This window comes from Centruroides vittatus, unplaced genomic scaffold, assembly GCF_030686945.1.
Source record: "Centruroides vittatus isolate TY-2023 unplaced genomic scaffold, ASM3068694v2 contig_799, whole genome shotgun sequence".
NCBI classification, from domain to species: domain Eukaryota; kingdom Metazoa; phylum Arthropoda; class Arachnida; order Scorpiones; family Buthidae; genus Centruroides; species Centruroides vittatus.
In genome coordinates, this window is record NW_027122516.1 from 2,382,965 (window position 1) to 2,404,806 (window position 21,842).

General features: G+C 32.1%; 3 protein-coding genes across 3 annotated transcripts in view; 2 read left to right on the forward strand and 1 right to left on the reverse strand.

The window, feature by feature from the left end:
- The first annotated feature begins 6,635 nt into the window (after positions 1 to 6,635).
- LOC136981974 (uncharacterized protein MAL8P1.12-like) lies at positions 6,636 to 8,099 on the forward strand. The gene has a single exon (XM_067278400.1). It carries the CDS (start codon positions 6,636 to 6,638, stop codon positions 8,097 to 8,099), a length of 1,464 nt encoding a protein of 487 aa, XP_067134501.1.
- Positions 8,100 to 9,561: 1,462 nt separating this feature from the next.
- On the forward strand, positions 9,562 to 20,809 carry LOC136981896 (dual specificity testis-specific protein kinase 2-like). The gene is made up of 11 exons (XM_067278277.1): positions 9,562 to 9,807; positions 13,581 to 13,906; positions 14,675 to 14,796; positions 14,965 to 15,013; positions 15,473 to 15,622; positions 15,699 to 15,778; positions 17,983 to 18,067; positions 18,161 to 18,244; positions 18,327 to 18,413; positions 18,497 to 18,641; positions 18,712 to 20,809. Exons 2-11 carry the CDS (start codon positions 13,700 to 13,702, stop codon positions 19,839 to 19,841), a joined length of 2,139 nt encoding a protein of 712 aa, XP_067134378.1. The 5' UTR covers positions 9,562 to 9,807; positions 13,581 to 13,699; the 3' UTR covers positions 19,842 to 20,809.
- LOC136981891 (calcineurin-binding protein cabin-1-like) overlaps positions 16,867 to 21,842 on the reverse strand; it is a 55,200-nt gene continuing 50,224 nt past the window's right edge. The window contains exon 43 of the mRNA XM_067278266.1: positions 16,867 to 17,063. Within this exon, the coding sequence (XP_067134367.1) occupies positions 17,048 to 17,063 (16 nt within the window). The 3' untranslated portion in view covers positions 16,867 to 17,047. The remainder of the gene's footprint in view (positions 17,064 to 21,842) is intronic.

The following is a 21,842-nucleotide window of genomic DNA, read 5'->3' on the forward strand; positions in this document are numbered from 1 at the left end:
TTTTACAACAATATTTGTTTTTGTAGTATTAATGGCTTTACATTTTAGTGTATAAGAAAATAACTGAAGCATAAATGTGTTACTCTATTGTTGTGCGTAAAATATCAACACGTCTAGCTACGAACTGGATACGTCTGTAATCGAGTTCCTACGGGCCCAACAGTAGATCGGGCTTCCGTCCCTTAACGTTTTTTCAAACAAATGCGTGGAATGTTTCTTTGTTAATAAAAGACAGTCTTAGAGATTTTATATTTTTGTTAGTAAAAGTAACATTAACTTACAGGGGTAGGAAATGCTACAGATTCCTAATTTTTCTGTGGACCTGGGGAAAAATCCCTGGCTTCCCTATCTCTTGACAGCCTTGAGTTTGATATGATAATATCTACTTTGTAGTAATACTAGTTAGTTTACATACTAGACTTGACTCTAGTTTGATGTGTATAATGTATGATATGTACAGTTTGATATGGGATTAGTCAAAATGAAATCAATAACTGAAATTTCATTTCAAATCATCTGTATAGTTTCTATAATAAAAAATCATCAACATTTTTAACAGTATCCTACAGTCCTTAATTATGGACCTCACCTGTAAATATGTGTATTGATGCAGTAATCAAATTCATACCTTAAATTCTCCTGTGTATAAGTGTTAATGTATAAATTTAAAATCATTTCATAATTACTTTATCAAAGTGCCAAATTAAAATTTTAAAAGAAAGGAAATTTATTATATTTTGAGGTTAGAAAAGTGTTTAAAGTCACTTGACAGTTTTAATTTGCACATGATATTCCATGTCAAAGAAACAATCCATATTGTTTAAGGAAATAAATTAAATTGAAATGTAGGAAATTTCAATATGAGATGATCTGGTGTTTACGCAGGAGAGATGATGCAGATCATCTCTCCTGCATAAATTATCTCTGCATTAATTAATAATTGAAATACTTCAGATCAAAATTGTACATAGCTATGAATTTTTTTTTATCTCCAATTAGCATTATATATTTATATTTGTATACAGAAACTAGTTTTGAAAGTTTCTTTATAAATCTACATAATTGCTTATTGATGATAAACATAAACATAATCTATATATATATAATCGAGACGAGTTGATGATAATAATCATAATAATCAGTGCAGAGCCCAAACGGTTAGGAGTTGAAAGTTGAAATTTGGTACACAGTTAGGGTACGTCACGAGGACGCACACTAAAAAGGGATTTTTCGAAATTCCTCCTCATGGGGGAGAGGGACAGGATTAAGGCTTAACACTTCCATCAACAATGGAAGTGTTAAGTAACAATGGAAGTGTCAACAGTGGAAATATCAACAATGGAAGTGTTAAGAGAAAGCGACGTGCAAGATGCAGATGCAGTTTTTTCATTTTTGCGGGAAATCGAACATATTTTTAGACCCATCTAACAATTCTCTAATTAGTCTAGAAACAGGGGGACCCAATTCTTGCATTCTGTGAAAACGGGTAAGGTTAACTATAACGTAATAATCTTAATCTTCGCTACCGTTACTTTTGCCCAAGCAACGCCGGGCCTACCTGCTAGTTTAATATAAATGTATTGTGTTTATCTTCATAGGATTTTCAGGAATTGGAAACAGTCATGTTAAGTTAACCTTTAACGTGTAATTTTCCAAATTTGTTTCATTTTTTAATTATTGTAAGTAATGATATAAAAGGTCATCAATAATTTAAAATGATAGTCAAATTTATACTTAATCCAAACACATTTTTTCATGAATAGTGTTGAAGTTGTACTGCTTAATATCTACTGTATTTGTATCTGTTATAAAGTTTGATGATTATAAACATAAAAGAGAAATTTTAAATTCAAATCCAGTGTCATAACTCATACCCAATGATCCAATTTAAATATATTTTTAAAAATATATACTGATGAGGGTGGAAACAAGTTAAATTAACTCCCGATTCAAAGGAAAATGTATACTGAATGAGTTTGAATCATCATGTGTAAATCATTTACCAGAATTTCTTAAAATTCGTCCATTCTTAAACATGTTAATCTTCATTTTCCCTGCTGTAAAATTCTTGTAGATGTCCCGTCTCACGCTAAAAATCAGTTTGGTTCCTTGAAAGAATAACGATGCCGTCTGCAAAGTCCAGATGACTGATCTGGTAAATATCAATTGTTAAATTATCGTGAAGATCTTCAGATGATGTAAATTTGATATACGAGTATACAAATTCAATAAAAGCAAGCTTGAGCATTTTGAGAGAGATCGCACCCCCTTAAAAGGAAAGGAAAAAAACCTCTAAAATTAAACAAAATCATAAATATTAGTACCAAATTGGATAAAGAATTGAATTACAAGAGGAAGATAAGTTCTCGAGAGAATGATGTCTGTAAGAACAGATGAAATTGAGTTCAAGTTTTAACTTGCATAAATAAGAATGGTACAGTACCATAAATTACATTGCTTTCTACACATAACATTGGAACTTACAGAATACTCCATCTATTTATCCTCGTGCGAATCATAATTTATTCTAATGTATAAAAATGTTGTAGACGCGGTTAATTTTTTAGCATTTAGAATCATTAAGGTCCCCTAAGTTTTCTCCGGACCCCTCGACGATCCAGAATGGAATATCAGCTTTGGCCATCTACGAGTATGAGGAATATTAAGTGGCACTTGCATTATCCGTGAGCAAATTATAGCGTATAATGTCTACGTGCCACAGCACGAGTTGTCGCCCACCAGAGGCAGGATGGGTTCACGCATTGCCAACGGGCTGGCCACATGGAGTTTTCAGAATTTTCTTCACGTCAGCTTCCCATAAAAGTTCTCCCCTTGGCAGAGCGCCCACGTGTTGCGTTGCCATAAAACCAAACCAAACCTGAAACCGGATTTATCAAATTATGTGATTTAAGGAGCACAAATCCAGATTAAGAACCCGAAGATCTCCCTAAAGAATCCCTATAATAGTCTTTGACATTGATATGTCATCTAGAAGTACGAAATAAAGTAGACATTCCAACGATACTTTTACTCTTCCGATTCTGTATGCTGAGATCCCATAAACGTAATATATTTAAACATTTTGTGTAAGAAATTCGCAATACATCACGCGAAACAAGCATTTTTATTGAAGCATATGTACGATGACAATCATACAGAATTACTATTACAACACTAAAATCATTATAATTTATATACAATATCATCATTACATAACAAAAACTTTCAGTTTAACTACTGTACAGTCTTCAAATGATACTAAGAAATTTTCTCTTGTGATATGTTAACCTTATAATTTATAATACAGTATATGTAGCTATTAATTATGATAAAAAAAATATTAAAATTATATAAAACAACAAAAGGAAATTACTACTGTTTTTATAAGATAATGTAAGAGTAATAAAATAATGTAGTTGTAGTTAAATATAATATCAGGAAAATTCCAAATTATAAAATTTTGTAAGTTTTTTTTCTTTTTTTCTGTTTGCTAATAGAGTTTACTCGTCACAAAATACATAAACTGTACAAAAACAATGTTTTTAAACTACAGAATCTATCCTAAAATATATTTTCTTAAGGAATTTATAAAATTTCTAGGAAAATGTGTAAGCATTGTAAGAATGTTGAATACATTTCCTATAAAATCCATCTTGGGCATCAGCAGTTTGTCATTATGTTTAGTTGTAATTAAGCTGTAAATAATTATCATAAACGATTGTGATTAGTATACTGATATAATGGAACTTTGCTTAATAGTCTCAGATGCTTAAATTAATTGTAAATGTAAATTTAGTATCTTGTATCTATATTGTATTGAAACCTCTTCTTGTAATGTATAAATTCTGTGATATACGCAAAGAAATTTATATTGCATAGACTTAATACGTTGTAAGAGTGCCAGTCGCCGCACCCTAATTCCCTTGATTTTTACTTGTGGAAGCACCTAAAAACTGTCGTGTACTGTACTGTACGTTGAGCTAGTTTCCGATATGCGAATATTGGAGTAACGTGTGGATACTGTTCGGATACAGGCCAGAATATTTGAAAAGATGAGTCAGAACATGATGCGACGTGTGATCACTTGCGTTGACATCATGGAGGGTACTCCAAGCATCTACTATGACTTTGCCTGAAGTACTGTACATATGCCATACTATTGTGCAACACTGTTATGTTTTGTGTGTGCAGTTCGTGAAATCCAGTAGTGTCATCTATCTTGGCACAGAACTTACGAATATATGTTTTTTTTTTTTTTTTTAACTCTTTCCGCCCTGTGGGCACTAAGAGGGCCTCTTTTTAGTAGGCCCATTATGGGTTCGGCCAAGCCCACAATGGGGCGACCGGGTGGTGAGGGACGGGGCCCGACATATCCGAACGGACCACCCCCGAAAAATTCCTGGGGATTATTCGGCCCGTTCGGATTCGATCCCGGGTCCCCCAGAGCGGTAGGCTGCCACCTTGACCGCTCGGCCATCCAGCCGTCACGAATATATGTTAATACGACCATTTTTGTTGAGCACAGCAGGTTCGATGGGTTCAACTCGACCAAAAGTGAAACAAGTGGTTCAACAATAATAAAAATTGCTCAATAATTGTTAATTCAGTAAAATTAATTTAGTAATTAGAATTATTTACTTGTTTTCCAGGGTAGCTACTGCCTATCTAATGCTGGCTGTCCATCATATTCTACTATAATACTACCTCACAATGTTCCAATTTTGGGACATGTACGGCGGATGATCAAACATTTGAACCACTGGAGTATTCATGTCTGTATTGTAGTGTGAGAACGATCGTACAGTCCAGACGAGTGATTTCCATCTGATCACTCACTTCAAGCCGCGGTTAGGAGGGAAGGGGTTCCAAACTAACGAGGAGTTGAAACCAACGTGGAGGATTGGCTAAGCGACCTGGCGACAACCTTCTTTGTTAAGAGTATAGAAAAGTTGGTGGCACAGTATGATAAATACCTAAATTTAATTGGCGACTACGTAGAAAAGTAGCCGGAGGTGTATCTAATTTTTATAAATAAAACTGTTTTGATCTTCTGTTCATTTTTTCCCTGTACAGTATTTGGTTTATTTGGTTACGCGTAGGCGATCTGTGAGGGGATCGTCTACGCGTACTATAGATTTATTTCAATACTAGGTAAATGCTTATTACAATCAAAAGGAATATTAAGTGTTATCGCTGTTTATTGTAAGTTTTTATTTTATATATAACAATTTTTCCCGCAGATTTCTCCTTTCTCATTCGTCTTTTAACACGTGTATAAAAGAAATCAACATTTCGCATTGTTAATGTTACATGGAGATGATTAATTTTGTGAATAATTCGAGTTATGAAGTACGAAAATTCATCAAAAAATAGATTGTCCAGAGCATACCGCCTTTGAGGTTTCAGGTTTAACTCCAACACCATAATTTATCATGGGAAGTATGGTTAGTGCCATCGTTCTCCATCCTTTACCCATGCTGGCCGAATCTATTGAGGCCAGGAAGCTCGTAATGGAAGCAATGGTTAGCCATAAATTACATGGTGAATAGATCTTAAGACTTGTGGTGTTCGCACAGTAAATACAGAAAGAAAAAAGTGATAATATGGAAGAAATATATCCATCAGGGATATATGGAATGATTTTCCTCAAGTTTGGCATTTTGATCATTGATCAAAATGCCAAACTTGAGGATTTCATCATTGATTAGCAGTTTTTCTGTGTAGGCTGCGTCTGTAGGCAGAGTGATAATTCCAGGTTTTTTTTTTTTTTTTTTTTTTTTTTTTGTAGCAGAAAGCGTCTCTTAACAAGCCCACCAACGGATTCTGATGAAATTAGCTATTCCTTTTGGTGGAAGATCTGTATTCAGTATGGAGGCCCATCAGCGGCCGAGTGGATAAAACCGCCGAGCACTTGTTGTCGTGGGTTCGCGTCTGGCCAATGAGCTAACCACGTGGAGTTTTCCGTGTTTTCTTCCCGTTTGTAACACCTAAATAGGGATCAGTTTCCCATAAAAGACCTCCCAGGAAGCATTTCCCTTGGCATACCGCACACGTGTTGCGTTGCCGTAAACGAATAAAACCACAAACCATAACCATTCAGTACGGAGATACACCTATACCTCGTTTTACACGGTACTTCTTTTACACGTTTTCGCTTTTACACGGTTTAAAAAATAAATGCAGAAAATAAACTGGCTATGATCAAAAGGAACAATTTTTAACTCTAATCTACATCTATATTCCAATCCACCTTAATTATATGTCATAGTTGATATTTAGGATACTAGGTGACAGTTTTATTTCAATCCGTGAAATAGTAACCGATAAACCGATATAGGGTACTCCCCCATACGCATGAAGTGTCATTCATTGCACATAGTTTTAAACCAGAAAATTTTAATTTTTTATATTCATAAGTAAGAAACGATTACATTATTTTTAATTACATTTTTTACATCACATTACATTACATTACACAATTACATTACATTTTTATGAATCTTTCATATTTTATTTTTTGAGAATCAAACACAAGACCGTGTTATTTATTAAACACTTGGCACTTTTCCACTTCTATTAGTTGATAAGATATTATATATAAAGAGCTAAAAAGTAGAGTCACAAGATTACATAAAATGAATAAATTAACCAAAGCTGAAAAAGAATTTATCCTAAACGATCAGAATGATCGCACACCAAAAATTAATATTCAACTTAAGACTCACAAAGATGGCGAACAGGTTCGACCCATAGTGGACTTCAAATATTCAACGTTATATAATCTTGAAAAATTTCTAAAGCAAGAACTTAAGTCTTACCAAAATTCTAATTTTGCCATATCTAATACTGATGAGCTTTTAACAGATCTAAAAGATATGAAGATAGAAAGCACTTTTAAAATGGCTAGTTTAGACATAATTGAAATGTATCCCTCCATAACATGGGACATAATTGAAGAAAAATTAAAAAAACTTAACATAACACCAGAGATCACCCAACTAATAGAGTTTTCGTACATGAGTAATTACTTTGAAATAGAAGGTAATTATTACACCCAAAATGAAGGTATTAGTATGGGATCAGTTATAGGACCTAAACTTGCTGAATTAGTAATGATTGATATAGATGAAATAATTAATAAAATTCAAGGTATAAAATTTTACAAGCGATATGTTGACGATATTCTGATTATGTACAATACTTCTGAAATTACAATCAACCAGATAGAAGTCCTTATAAATAATTTAAATAAACGAATTCAGTTTAAAACAGAAGAAGAAGACAGTATTAATAATAGCATTAACTACTTGGACGTTAGGATTACAAGGAATAGAAATAGTATCGAATTTGAACCTTTTAAAAAGCCTTGCACTATCAGTACGACTATTAAATATAACTCTAATATACCTTTATATATCAAATATAACGTCTTTGCAATGGAATATGAAAAAATTAAAAATAGAACCAGTAAGTTAAGTAATATGTCTAAATATATAAAAGAATTAAAAAATAAATTTGTATTAAATGGATACCCAAACTATATAATTACAAAATGGGAAAAAGAAATAAATGATAAAACAAATAGAAACGACAAACAAAGAATAGAAAAACAAGGCTCAGGAATAAGATATATTAGTTTTCCATATGTAAAAGGATTATATGAAGAAATTAATAAAGAATTAAGAAAGGTAGACATAAAACTCGCACCTAAATATGAGAAACTTAAATCCCGGCTAAAAAATAAAAAGAGTATACAGCAAACTAGAACAGAAGCGAAAGAAACAAAGAATGTCGTTTACGAAATTCCGTGTACTTGTAAGAATAATAGTATTTATATTGGAGAAACGAAACGTAAGTTAAATATCAGATTAAAGGAACACGTCGCCGACTTAAGATACAATCGAGTAAACTCTGTTTTTCATGATCATTGCCTACTTAATAATTGTAATATAGATCAAGATGGTACAAAAATTTTATATAAAGAAAAATACGCTTATAATAGAAAATTTAAAGAGAGCGTGGCCATCATAAAGTCCAGTAATTCTATAAATAAAAATTTAAGCATAAATATAAACAAGAATTGGTTAAGAATATTATAATCATATAAAAAATAAGCAACAGATCCAGCCTAACTTGGCTACTTTTGGCTATACAGTTAATTATGTAAATTCAGATCGTCATAACCAGCAGAATATGCAAATGGTCAACAAACAACTGCATAATAATGAGCCAGTACTAGACGAAAAGTGAGTTTTTTAGTTAACACCAGGTCCAAACGTTTATTGCTTTATGTCAAGATAAAACAACAATGAAGAAAAGAAAAAAGTTAGTAAAAAGAAGATTAAAGATCTATTGCGTTCGTTTTTAAAAAACCGTACGTAGAACATCTACATTTGTTGCTGTAACTTTGAAGTCCAAATTGTGCTATGCACGCGCACCCTTGAGTTCGAGGAATTAACGTTGACTGAAGAGGGGCGAAATGCCCGAAACGAGTGAAATAAAATCTCGTCTCAACTAATAGAAGTGGAAAAGTGCCAAGTGTTTAATAAATAACACGGTCTTGTGTTTGATGCTCAACATATAAGAAAACACGGTTTCAAGAATACCTTAAATTATTTTATTTTTTGTTCCTTTGTACTTTGTATTTAATTAATAAAAGAATATATTTTTTTGCCTTTTAATATTTTTGTTTGATTTGTGTACCTTTAAAAAATTGAAAAAAATTTATAATTAATAAACAACAAAATTATGCGTTTTTTGCATACTTTTTGATTTACACGGTTTTACATTCAAAAAGATACAAATTCGATTTACACGTTTTTCTCAGGAACCTATCTTCCGTGTAAATCGAGGGATAGGTGTATTTTGAGATAAAAAAAATGGCGTAATTTTATACGTGAACTTTGATTTTTTTCTTTTTTATAAAACACCGACCACCAATTTAGTTTAGTATACTTCCGGATCAGACCTCTGTTGCTCTACCATTTAGAAGGTAATAAATACAATATTTCCCTGAAATGGGGACTACTTTTAGCTTTTTTCTCGCTACTGGCGAGTGAGGCAACACTTAAAAATGTTAGTGGCAGCAAAATTTCAATATTTGATTTTTGGTTTTCATTTCCTTCTTCAAACTACCAATTCATTCAATCAATTATTAACAATAACGGAAAAACAATGATGCTCTATCCTATGGGCAAAAAAGGGCAATTGTCTGGGTCCTCTGCCCCAAACAAATCTTTTATAAACTCGGGCGCGTTTTTTTTATGCAGCGCTCGAGAAGCGCTTTACAGATAATACTCTGAAACCCGTTTCTAAATGGCCAACGCTGCTCGTGACGTCATTTCGGAGCATAAAAAAAAACGCGCCCCTCATTAGAGTATTAAGAATATGGCCCAAATTTAAATTATTATTAATATTATTATAATAATGTTGACACGTGTAATACTACAGATTATTGTTTTATCAAGTGTACTTAATAATAATAATTAAAAAAATAGAATTTACAAAAAAAAATCGAATTATTTCCTAAAAATTCAACGATCGACCCTCCCCTAGCGACAAAAACCGATACTAAACCGCATCAGTAATGGCATCGCATCTTTGATAATCTGCATCACTCATCATCAGAGAGGAAATCGTTCGGGATGTAATCGCAATCGCATTTAGATATGTTTCGTGTTAATTATAACCGACACGAACTCTTCACGTTTATAATCCGCAATAATAATAACGATAATAATGAATATAACTTAAATCTTCGCCATCTTTTTTTCATGTGTGTGTGTGTCTGTGTGTATATATAAATGTGTAAGTAAAATCTTGTTAAACATGTTAATTAATGAAGTTAGCATTAAGAACTTGAAATAGGCCTAATTATTAGTTAGTTGTTAGAAAATGATGAATTTAACTTAAATTAAACGAGAAAAACATTTAATTTAGTAACATAAAAGTGATTTTTTTATGACTTTATAACAGTTTTTTAAGCTTAATTGCTCTTTAATTCTCTGCTTAAGTATAAATTAGTTTGTGTTAAGTGTAATTAAATCATCTTAATGTATGTGAATTATTGTTTGTTATGGAAAATATACAGAAATAATAACCTAATCATCATATTTTGTTAATAAACAATCATCATCTCACTAAATACAGCAATTTTTTTGCATTAGAAATGCTTAAATTTTCTGGCCGGGGTCCATTTAACTAGTGAGATGGTATAACGGTGGCACATTATCCTACAGGGCCCCAAAATGGTCTTTTATAATCTCTTTGCCGCAGTAAGAACGTTGAAATTTAAATTTGGGCCATATCTGTAGACCCGAGATTGCGTGGCGCGGGTGCGGGGCGAATGGAACTTACCTTGCCAGAGGTGGCGTCGAGAAACAAATGGGGATATGGGAATTTGAGGAGAATGCGTTCGAAGTCAACGCCGTACGTGGGGCCCCCTGCAAATGTATAATGCACCACCATATAATTTATATTTTGACATTTTATTGCTTCTTAAATCGAGATAAGTAACTTTTTGTTATCGCTCTTCTAGATTTTATGCCACGTTGTAAGTAATAATACATAATTAAATGTTAAGTAACTTGTTAGATAAGTACAATTTGCAATTTCTAATTATAGTAACTGTGTTTATTTTATTAGTAATTTTTTTTTTCCTTTTTGAGAGGATTCTTTTGGTGAAAAACTGAATAAATATGTAATTAAACTCGATTGTTGCTAGATTTATTCTGTTAAGACAGTTGTTTTGTAGAAATTTTGGTGTTTTAATTATTCCGGATTGATAAAATTAATGCACGAACGTAACGACAACCAATCTAATCTCTGGGTTGTATCTGTTAAGTGACGAGTTTTGTAAACATTTAAAAATAAATAAATTTTCGGCCGCCTTTACAAATTTAATAATAATGTTACACTTGTATTGATTAAATTTACACACGTTATTGATACGCATTTTATTTAATTAAACGGTAGCATTTGTATGAGATGTTTACCGAAAAAAATTGATAGGCAAGATGATTGGTTACTCAAAAACAGATAAAATTTCTTACCGATAGACTATTAAAATGTCTACTTGTCTCTCGACGTCTGTATTTGCATTTTTATTCTGGTTTAAAGTCGTGAAACGAATTAAATAAAGTAAATTGTGCCTACTGGTTTTTATCTTGATGCTATTTATTGTCCTTCGGCAAGAAAATATACTTGCATTGGCAAGAATTATTTATAAAATGAATTCGAGACTAGAATATTTTTATAATTAAAATGCTGAAGACTGTACTTATGATAATTTATTATGTGATATCTCTGTGTGTGATAAAATTCCGGCATAGCCTTGATTTTATTTTTAAATAAAATTTTCTGGTTTTTTTTTCCCCCTCCTATAAAATGGTTTCCCAATACATGTATTTTAATTTACGTTTTCTGTACGAATAACAAAATGCATTGTTTAAAAGTTGCTAATCATAATGTACAGGATCTTCATTTGTATTGCTAATGTTAGGATCGGGAAGAAAATTACTTCGTAACTTCCATTTTTTAAAATTAAAGTCTGAGCTGGTTCGATTAGAGGGACTATCAATAGTTTAATTTATAAACACCTCAATATTTTCTTGTTAAAATATCTGAACGTATGCCAATTTTTCTGTTTTCCTGATACATTAAATGTAACTTTTGTTTATATTAAGGTAAAAAAACAAAATAAAAGACAAGAAAGAGAAAAACCTGTCGGACTATCTACGTCTTTCGTTTCCTCCTTTGCTGTCGAAATTGTTTAAATATACCTTAAATATAGGTAAAATATTTTTCTGTAGAATCACAGAAAGATTATTTCCTTCCAATTCTCTAATATTTTTCTCGTTCTCATTTCCTTTTTCATCGTTTACATCATTAAGAAAACTATTAGGATATTAATAACAACAGAAAAATTAAATTTGAAAACAATTTTGCAGCCTAACTTAAACCATATCGGTCTTGACAATTCCATAACTCGTAGGTCACAGGATATTATTGTTTGTAAATTACATTACTTTTACATCTGTCGACAGAATATTCCTTATTTCGGTAACGTAATCCAATAGGTTGTTGTTTAGTGCTAGTAAGAATTCGAATTAATTCATTTACATGTTTACTTATGAACTTAAAGTGTAAAGTTTGTCGTTACGTAAGTTTGATGTTTCACGAATAAAAACATTCCTTTATAAGACTGCAATTTAAATCAGATTATTTAATTATAAAGTGCTTCTTGCGAGAGTTTTTGAAATATTCCGTTAGATATGCACGTGCGTTATCCGACTGTTGAAAATATAGCACTCGATAACTGTACTTTACGAACTCTGATGTGGTTTTCTAAAGACAACTGCTTCAGAAATTAGTAGAAATTGTTTTAAAGTATTTTATTTTTAACATATATTTATTGTCGAAAAATTAGTTGTTGCCGTCCGAATGATGAAGTGACAAAACGTTTTCGTCGTCTTCCAGGTTATTGATTTTTGTCTGTTAATTAGGTGTATGTTAGGAATGAGATTATCAATGCGCGATGAATGTATCTGCCCAAATTTCTCAATTTTCTTTCTTGTTGCATCCTATATTTATATTTTACTACTATAATCCAGAATTTCTATTTTAAATTCAACAGATAGCATTCTTATTTTTCCGAGAAGTTTGTATTTCTTGAAAAAATCATTTTCAAGGTTTCCCAAACCTCATTAGTAAAATCATGTATCCATAATTAACTGAAATGATATTTAACACTCTGTAGCACTGGATTTTTCTTAATTTTTTATGTTTTTTAATGATTAAATATGCATTTCATTGTCAGTTTCTTCAAACTTAATTTCGTAATTATGTATTGAACAACTTAAATTGCAGTTTTTATAACTGACAAATGAAATTATTTTACATTTCTACATTTTCGCAAGCACCTAACTTAAAAGACTAAAGCAACGTCCAGTTTATGGGAAAATATAATTATAATTTAATGATCATTTTAAATTATATTATATAATTAGACTTCTTCAAACAACACGTTATTCCTTTTATATTTTTAAGTACAAAAGAATTTGCTTCTAGACATAATCAGATTGGTGCAGTTTGGCTTTGTAGGCCCTAGGTATTTTGAACGAGGATGGGCCGACCAGGCCCTTCTACATCGTCCGACTGTGTAGAAAATGAAATATTTATAATAAATCATTGAAAATTACAGATTTATCATATGTATTAGTCCACTTTGTTTTCTCTGCGATATCCATCGAAAAAATTATTTGTAGTAAAGTGATTATCTTTTATTTATTTAACTAGTTATGTATTCGTTTGTCGTCGTCATTTAATCATAGTTGTAAGTAAATAAATGATAAGATTAGATTTTTAAAATTGTGTGGCATGTAAGTAAATTAGTTATGCTAAAATTTAACACGTATTTTATTAAGTCGAAATATTTAAACTACTTTAATGCTTTACACGCAAAAGGCCGTCCGAATTCGGCAGTTCTCGTAAATATTTATAGCATATTGTGCGACGCGATTTGCAAAAATCAATAGAATTTTTATTTTACTTATTAACTGAGAAAACAATTTTAAATGCAGGTAGACTGAATTGTTAAAATTCAACTTGTTTCTTCATTTGGGCGAGGGCTAACTATGTTAGTTGGAATCTATATGTCACTTGTTAAAGAGATTTTAAGAAAAATCCATCCCTTCCAAAAATGGGAGATAAATTCCTTAGTAGTGTAGATGGAGCGGATGGTATCTCTTCGAACGAGTCCGGAATCTACCCTCCACCCAAAAACGCATTTTGCGGAACTCCCGGCTCTTCTTGTCAAGCTCTGAAGCATGCAGTGGCAGCCCTAAGTAGATTAGATGATTTCGCCTGCGAGAAAATTGGATCTGGATTCTTCTCCGAAGTGTTTAAGGTAAGTGAGTCCTTCGTTTCTTAATCTCTGCAGAATTTAACGCTAACAAACGTACCGGAATGTCAAATTTATTGGCCGCGGGTATTGAAATATTTAATCTAGTTACGGTCCCACATTAAATTAATTTTGATAATTCCGTTTAATATTTCTTTAGTAAATCTATCAGAATAAATTGAAATTTATTGATTTTCGGTGGCTAATCGTCTTTACTGCAGAAATCAATGTTTAACAGGATTATTGATTATTTGTTCTATTTGTTGCAGAAAGCTTTTCTGCTTCATTTAATATGGATTACGAGATAAATTCCAGAAGAAATTGCCATTTATTTAAACAATAATACAAAAATATATGCTTTTATCAGCAAATTTTTTTATGAAATGGATTTAGAAACGACGAGCGTGTTTATTTTAATTAATTAATTAATTTTTTAACGTGTTTTAAGTATTAAAAAATCAAATTATCCGGAGACGAACGTGTCGCAGAAACAATACACATACATTTTAAAACATCTTGAAAATTTATGCTTTTAATAGACTAAGTACTGTTGGCAGTGTAATATAAATAGAAGTGTTGTTTGTTTATATCAATAGTTTGAAGAATTCTTGGTTAGCTTTCTGTTAAAAGTTAATGAACCGGAAAAATATACATTAAATTGATTCGGATGCAATTTTTAATATATTTTCCATAATTTTATAATCTGTGCTTTCGGGACGAGGGCAAAAATTTACGTATCAAATCGATATCAATGCCGTACGTTAAACTTTAAAGGTCCGCCATCGCACGACGGGTCAAGTGATGGTTTTGAAAATGAACATGTCGCATAGCAATAGATCGAACATGCTGAGAGAAGTGCAGCTGATGAATAGATTATCTCATCCAAACATACTCAGGTAAGAATTCGAACTGTTGTTCTACAATTATAATTGGGGTAAATAACTTTTAAAATGATTTTTGGCATGCTCGATGCCAGTAAAAAGACTTTGACAATGGATATATACCTTCATGAATAAGTTATTGTGTAAGTATTGTTGGTTTATTTATAGAATTTCTCTTCACAGGTTTATGGGTGTATGTGTTCACGAAGGACAATTGCATGCATTGACTGAAGTAAGTTTTTTTGGCCATATTCTCTAGTTTCGAATTTTAAGTTTGTTTTCGTTAACGTATAGCTAATTTAATAAGGTTAGCAGATGATGTATGAGGCATTTAACAAACGGTTAAATGCATTTTTATATTTAATCATGATTTATTTGGTGCAGATAATTACTTTTTATATTTAAATTTTTTACGTAATGAGGCTTTTTTTTATTATTTTGGATTGCTGACAAGGCAAATATTTTAGTTTTGTTGGAACTTTTGCTTATTTTCTGTTATTTGGAAACGATCCAATAACTTTTTTCAACACCTGATGCTTTCATTCAGTTTACTGTTAGGAAATTATTTTCAAAAAATAAATCATAAAGCTAAATTTATGTTCATTTAACAAAATTGACTCAACGATTGTATTTTTCCCATTTTACTTACTTCTGTTGTTTCTTTCTTCCTTGTTTTTTTTTTTTTTTTTAGTATATAAATGGCGGAAGTTTGGAACAGCTGATACTAAACAAGAAAGAAGACTTATCGTGGTCAGCTAGAATTAAAATTTCTCTAGATATTGCCAGAGGAATGTGCTATTTACATTCGAGAGGTGTGTTTCACAGAGATTTAACTTCTAAGGTTAGTGCTTTTTGGTAAATAATTGTTTCCCCGAAGACTCGGAATTACGTTACAGAAATAATGCCATTTTCTGTAGAACGTCCTCGTGAAGAAAGGTGACGAGTATACTGCCGTCGTTGGAGATTTCGGACTGGCCGAGAAGATTCCCGATTCAAGGTTGTTATACAATTTATTAAACACACAAAAGTTTGTTCGTTTTCCAGAAATAAGCCAAACGAACTGTCAAATTGTTGGGCTGTGATATGGCTATGTAATTAATTAAATACTAAACAATTTGTCTAGAGGTAGGCAGTTACGTTGCCATCTTGTGCTAGATTTAATAATTATAAATTAACTTTCCTTAGTTCGTTTGGCTTTAACTATATGTCAGGTTTTTGAGTTGACATTTATAAATATGTTTCCAGATATACTATAGTAATAGGAAATACATACATTAGAATGAAACCGTAATGATCTTTACTCTCCTGACCTAGAGATCGTAACAATGTCAACTTGATTACATCACTCAGATTTACTATTTAAAGCTAAAGTATTATCATAACTTTATATATATATAATACAATGATGCTTTATTATTTTATTATACTGTTAAATTTTAGTGTTTGCCCTTTACTTTTTGTTTAAAGTTTATTATTTGGTATTATATTTAGATGTTATTCCACTTCGTCCTTTTATAAGGATGAATGCCGTTGTCTACAATGTCTTAAACTCGAGAAAATTTTTAAAATTTATCGAAAAATTAATGTTTTTTTTTGTCAAGTTTTCATCCATTCCAACATGTTAAATTGCAGTTTTTATTTATTATATACTTGAATTTATCACAATAAATTTAAATTACATTTCAAGTTACAAATTGATTAAGTTGTTTGAATAAAATACAGCTTTTTTGTAATTATATTTTAATTAAAATCTCCCGATTTTCAATAAACAAACACAGATTTTTATACTTTCTATTGTCATTTGTTTATTGTAGTTGTATTCCTTTTTCAACACTTTGTTCTGGAAATTGAGAAAATCTGTTTGTCGGAATGTAATTTCCTGTGCCAGATTTTTTTTCTTTCGAAACGGTTGTTTAGTATACAATTTAAATGAGTCAAATGTGAATTAGGAAAACAATAGAAAAATCAAATATTTAACAGCTTTGTTTGCTTTTCTCCCATTCTTCAACCACAGATACTTTGTAACTGGTTTATGAGTAGAATTACTTATAGTTTATAATTACATTTGGGAAGTTTAGGTGCAAGTTTTCTTTTAAAAAGGACTCCTAAAAACCATTTTATTGCACATATAAGTACACGCAGAACATGTAAAACTCAAGAAATAGAAAAATCAAATAAGTCAGTTTCAGAATCTGATCCATTAGTTTTAGTTTACAAACAGGAAGGCATTGTACTTGTGAACACAATCATTCTATATTCTCCGCAGTTAGTTGTTCTGCATACTATTTAAATATAAAAAAGATCATTAATTTTTATTATTAACAGATTTATAAATAGAAAAATACATAAAATACCTAATTTAAAAGCAAAAAAAAGAGAGGAAAAAGTATCAAAGTGCTTGGCAGCAAAAAGGGACGGAACTAATGCCTTGTCAAAATAATCGTAACCTTAATAAAGAAGCATCTGTGATACTTTGAAACAGTCCCTTGTGCAAATAACAAAAGAGGAAGCATCTGAAATTTCTAACTTTAATTTTAATAGGTCTGTAATTTTATAGAAACTGTTTTATGAACTAATCCCAATAAAGTTCTTTAATTATTTAATCGCTTCTATATATGCAAGTAAAATGATGTTTGCAACAAATTTTTGGTGATCGAAAGGTGCGAATATTTTTAAATATTCGGAAATTTCTGGCAAATTTCATTCATATTGTTTATTCCACCAAAATTACGTAACAGTTAAAATTATTGATAAAAATTACTAGTTAAACTAAAGTAAGTGTATTTCCCGAGAATACTTTTAAGTTAAGTGCTGTAGTGTCGTTTGAGAGTAGCTTAGGAGCACTTCTCAAACAACACTATGGCACCGACAATCTTAATATCCATACCCAAAGTGGCTCTCAAATGCATGATTCAGCAAACTAGAGACATCTTCAAGTACTTGGCCACCATATATGAACATTTAACAGATATAGATAGCATATGACGACTATTTTATATATATATAGACACACACAGACTTGTAGTAAACAATCAAGACAAATGGCAGACTTGTATTTTTGTAGTTGTCATATTTATAATTGCAATAAGACTGGCATAATCCAATGCTCCAATTTTTAATTATGTACAGAACATTTTATATTTGTTTATTTTGTGTACAAACTATAGTTTTTTGTGACAGTAAATTCAAATATTATTATAGGGAGAAGACTCGCAGGCTCGCTATTGTCGGCTCGCCATACTGGATGGCTCCCGAATGCCTGCATGGCCAATGGTACAATGAGATGGTAAACAGTTTCGTTTATACATATATGTGAATATGGCACAATAATTAATGGCTAATAAAGAAACATTACAGTAGCTTCTTTGTTTACTTACAGGCTGATATATTTTCTTATGGTATAATTTTATGCGAGATGATAGCAAGAATAGAAGCGGATCCTGATATTCTACCCAGAACCGAGGTGAAGACTTTTTTTATTTGTTTAGAGTGAAATTCTCAATTATGATGCAAAATATATATAATATTTATATGCTGTTATATAGAATTTTGGTGTGGATTATGTAGCATTTAGTTTACTTTGTCCAAATTGCCCATTCAAGTATCTCAGGTTGGCCTTTAGTTGTTGTGCGGTAAGTTCTGAATCACTTTTTGTTAAGATATATAAACATATAAATGAAATGGAGGTTTTGAGTCGATTAATTTTTCACCATAGATTGACCCTAAAAACCGTCCACCTTTTAAAGAAATTGTCCAGCAACTAGAAGCGCTATTAGTCGATGCTAACTGTTCCTTGCAGGAAGAAAAAGTACTTTCTTGTTATGATGATTCGGATAGTATCGACAATGTTCAGGCCATCTGTAAGTATCCTTTGTTTTTCAGAGTCACAAACTTTATACGTTATATAAATACATTTCTATTTATTTTCAGTTTCACATTGGCATCCCAGATCTGAAGAGATGGCCACGATGGAATGTGACAGTGCCAGTTCTGTTAAGAGTAAAAATAGGAGAAGTTTAGATGAGTCTCAAGTTCCTTTTACTGCTAAACGTATAGGAGAATTTATGTCCCGCCAAGATCCAGACTACAAGCCTTTTAGTAGCAACCAGAATCCTTTTGCTTCTCTCATCTGTTTTAATGGAGGGAAAAAGATACTACAAGTCTCCAATAGAGGAAGTGGAAGTGATTATTCTCTGTCTTGCTCTTTTGAGCTTCCGTCTCCTTCTTGTGCCTTTACACCCCCTGGCACTCCTGTCACTCCCGACGAATTGATGTCATCTTCGGGCGGTCATTGCCGTATGTCCTCACGTTCGCTTCCCGCGTCTCCCACGCTGTTAAGAAAGACATTGGTACGGATGCACAGTGCCCGTTCAGACATATCAAGTGATCCCATCTTAGTATTTCCTCACCTGGTCTCTCCGGAGCCGCCGTCTTCAATATCTTCTCTTTCGCCAACAGAAACCGAAGATAATCTGTTTATTTCTTCCATTCAGTCCAAAACGAATGTAAATCATTTGTGTTCCTCAGAAAATGGTGTAGAAAATAAGGGATCTTCAAGTGCCAAAACCTGTTGCTCAAAATGTAACATTAAAAATGCACATGGCAACAGCGGAAAGTGCGACGGCAGTCACAGATGTAATCACGACGATAATTTAATCGACTGGTCTGCGGAAGCACCAAAAAAGACCGAGCGCTTTCTTGTACCTCCAGAAATCTCTAGTCACGTCATCAGAAGAAAACGTCCTTCTTCATATCATTCTGACGATTCCGGCTGCTGTTGCAGTAACTTGACAGTTCCCTCCTCCGGCATTAGGGATCCAGAATGTAAAATTAAAATAGATGGTGCTGCAGTTATTGTAAATAGAACCGAACAAGAATTAGATAGAGACGATTCAATATCAGATGATGATAATACATTTCAGTCCAAAGTGTCTAGTCTTCAAGAACATAACGTTATCTTATCGGACAAAGATAATTCTTCCTTGACAAAGGCACCGGATAACTGCACATTTAATAGTGGCCTTAATCAGACAGCCAAAATCAACAGGATGATAAAGTAAGTATCTAATTTTCTTTTCCACCACTCAGACAGAAGAGTACGGCCGAGTTTACCGCTCAGTCGTTCCGGATAACTCTAAAAAAAATAATTTCGAATTACACAAGATCCATTTATTCAAGAAATTGCCATCGTCGATCATTCTCGAGTCTGTCCCAAAACACCAAAGATTCCTATTTAGTAGCTTGTACGACTATCAATTACTTCCCAACGACAAGAAGTAAGTTTCACGTCCTGTGATATTAAAAAAAAAAAACTCTTTAAGAGGAACAAAATCTTCAGCCTGAATCGTTTATCATGCAAGTAGCTACATTTATTAATTTTAATTTTATTTACAAAGGTTGTGAGTTTACAAGTCATACATAGTTTGTACGCTTATACAGTAAATAATCTTACTAATATTTACTCTAAATTATTTATGACCATTCTGCATTTCCGACGTAAACAGTAAGAATCTGTATTTCGACCTGTCGTTTCTCATTATTTTAAATAATATCATGCCGCAATCGTCGGATAAAAGCCGTCAATCGATCACCTTACGCAAATTTAAAACAAGAATACTTAAAAGCCATTCTAGTAGTTAGTTACGTACTTACTGCACAATTAAAACCTTTTTGTTGTTGTTTTATGAGCGTTTACGGTTCGCTCGTTAAGTTTTCAGCTGCTAATTATTATTATTATTATTATTTTCTTTTTAATTATTTAATATGTGATTTGTTAGTTTCCATTGTCCTTAAAGGAGGTTGCCAATGCTGCGGCACCTTTCTTTTTAAAACTATTTTAGAAATTCAAATATATATGTAAGCATAGTCTGGAAATATGGGTATTGTACAAAAAGTTAATATGTTTACTAGTATGGGATAACAATGCAGTTTTATATTATTTGTATAATAAAATGAAAGCAAAAATCAGACTGTTAAAATAAACAATTTTATTGTTAAATAAATAAAATTCAAATTTTAAGTTGTGCTATTGTTCGTATGTCCGTTCCTTCCAATTTATTAGAACGCGCATACCCTCACCGTCAACATTCGCCCCCATAAATTGGAAACATATAGGTTCCTACAGCATTTAACTGTAACAATACTTCGTCCAGAATTAGTAAAAATAAGGTTTTAAAAACACAAAGTTCTCAAAAAAATTAAAAGATGCCAAATTCACAGACATTTCCCGTCAGTATGTCTGCCACGAGTGAAGAAATTCTGAATTTTCCTCCCATTAAAATATACATTGTAAAAATGGTTAATACTCGGCAAAAACACGAGAGGTGCTCTGCAAACTAAAACGTCGCAAATTGTTGTTCCACGAAAAATTGCTCAGAAATTTTTTCTTAATTTATATGCTTTGCGAGCAGGTGTGTACATGCAAGTATATACATCTATTTATATACACGTACATAAACTATTGCTCCACCCAACCAAATAAACACCAAAAGTGCTCTGGCATTTCTAAATATTTGCAGAATGGCAAATTAGATAATTCAAAACAAATCTGGAACGCGATCAATTCTCGCTCAAAGCCAAAAAATGTTGAAAACATCAGAAAAACATCTTTGAACTAACACCAAAGAGGTTACTTAATGTTTTGAGAAAACAGAAAATGAGCTTTCTAGATATTAATTTACAGTAATAATTGGCAAAATTTTAAATATTCGTGCCGGCGTCGTAATAGTTTAGGCTCGCAAGATTTTAGTGGACAACTAGGCGGGTATTCGCGGAAACTGTATTACTTTGGTAAAATTATCACAAACAAGTCCTATACGGACCATTCGGGAGGATCAAAATAAAATAATCATCGTAGGCACAAAAAACCTTTCACACACTGTTTCTAGCAAACAAATTAATGAGCACAAACGTTTTCGGCCGTTTTAAAAGGCCTTCTTCAGGTGCACTGAGGACGGTTGGAAAGTCGGATAGCCAATGTTTACGTGACATCATTGTTTATGAGGGGTTTCCTCTTACAAGTGACGTCTTAGCAGAGAAGGTTTAAACGAAATTGACCTTGG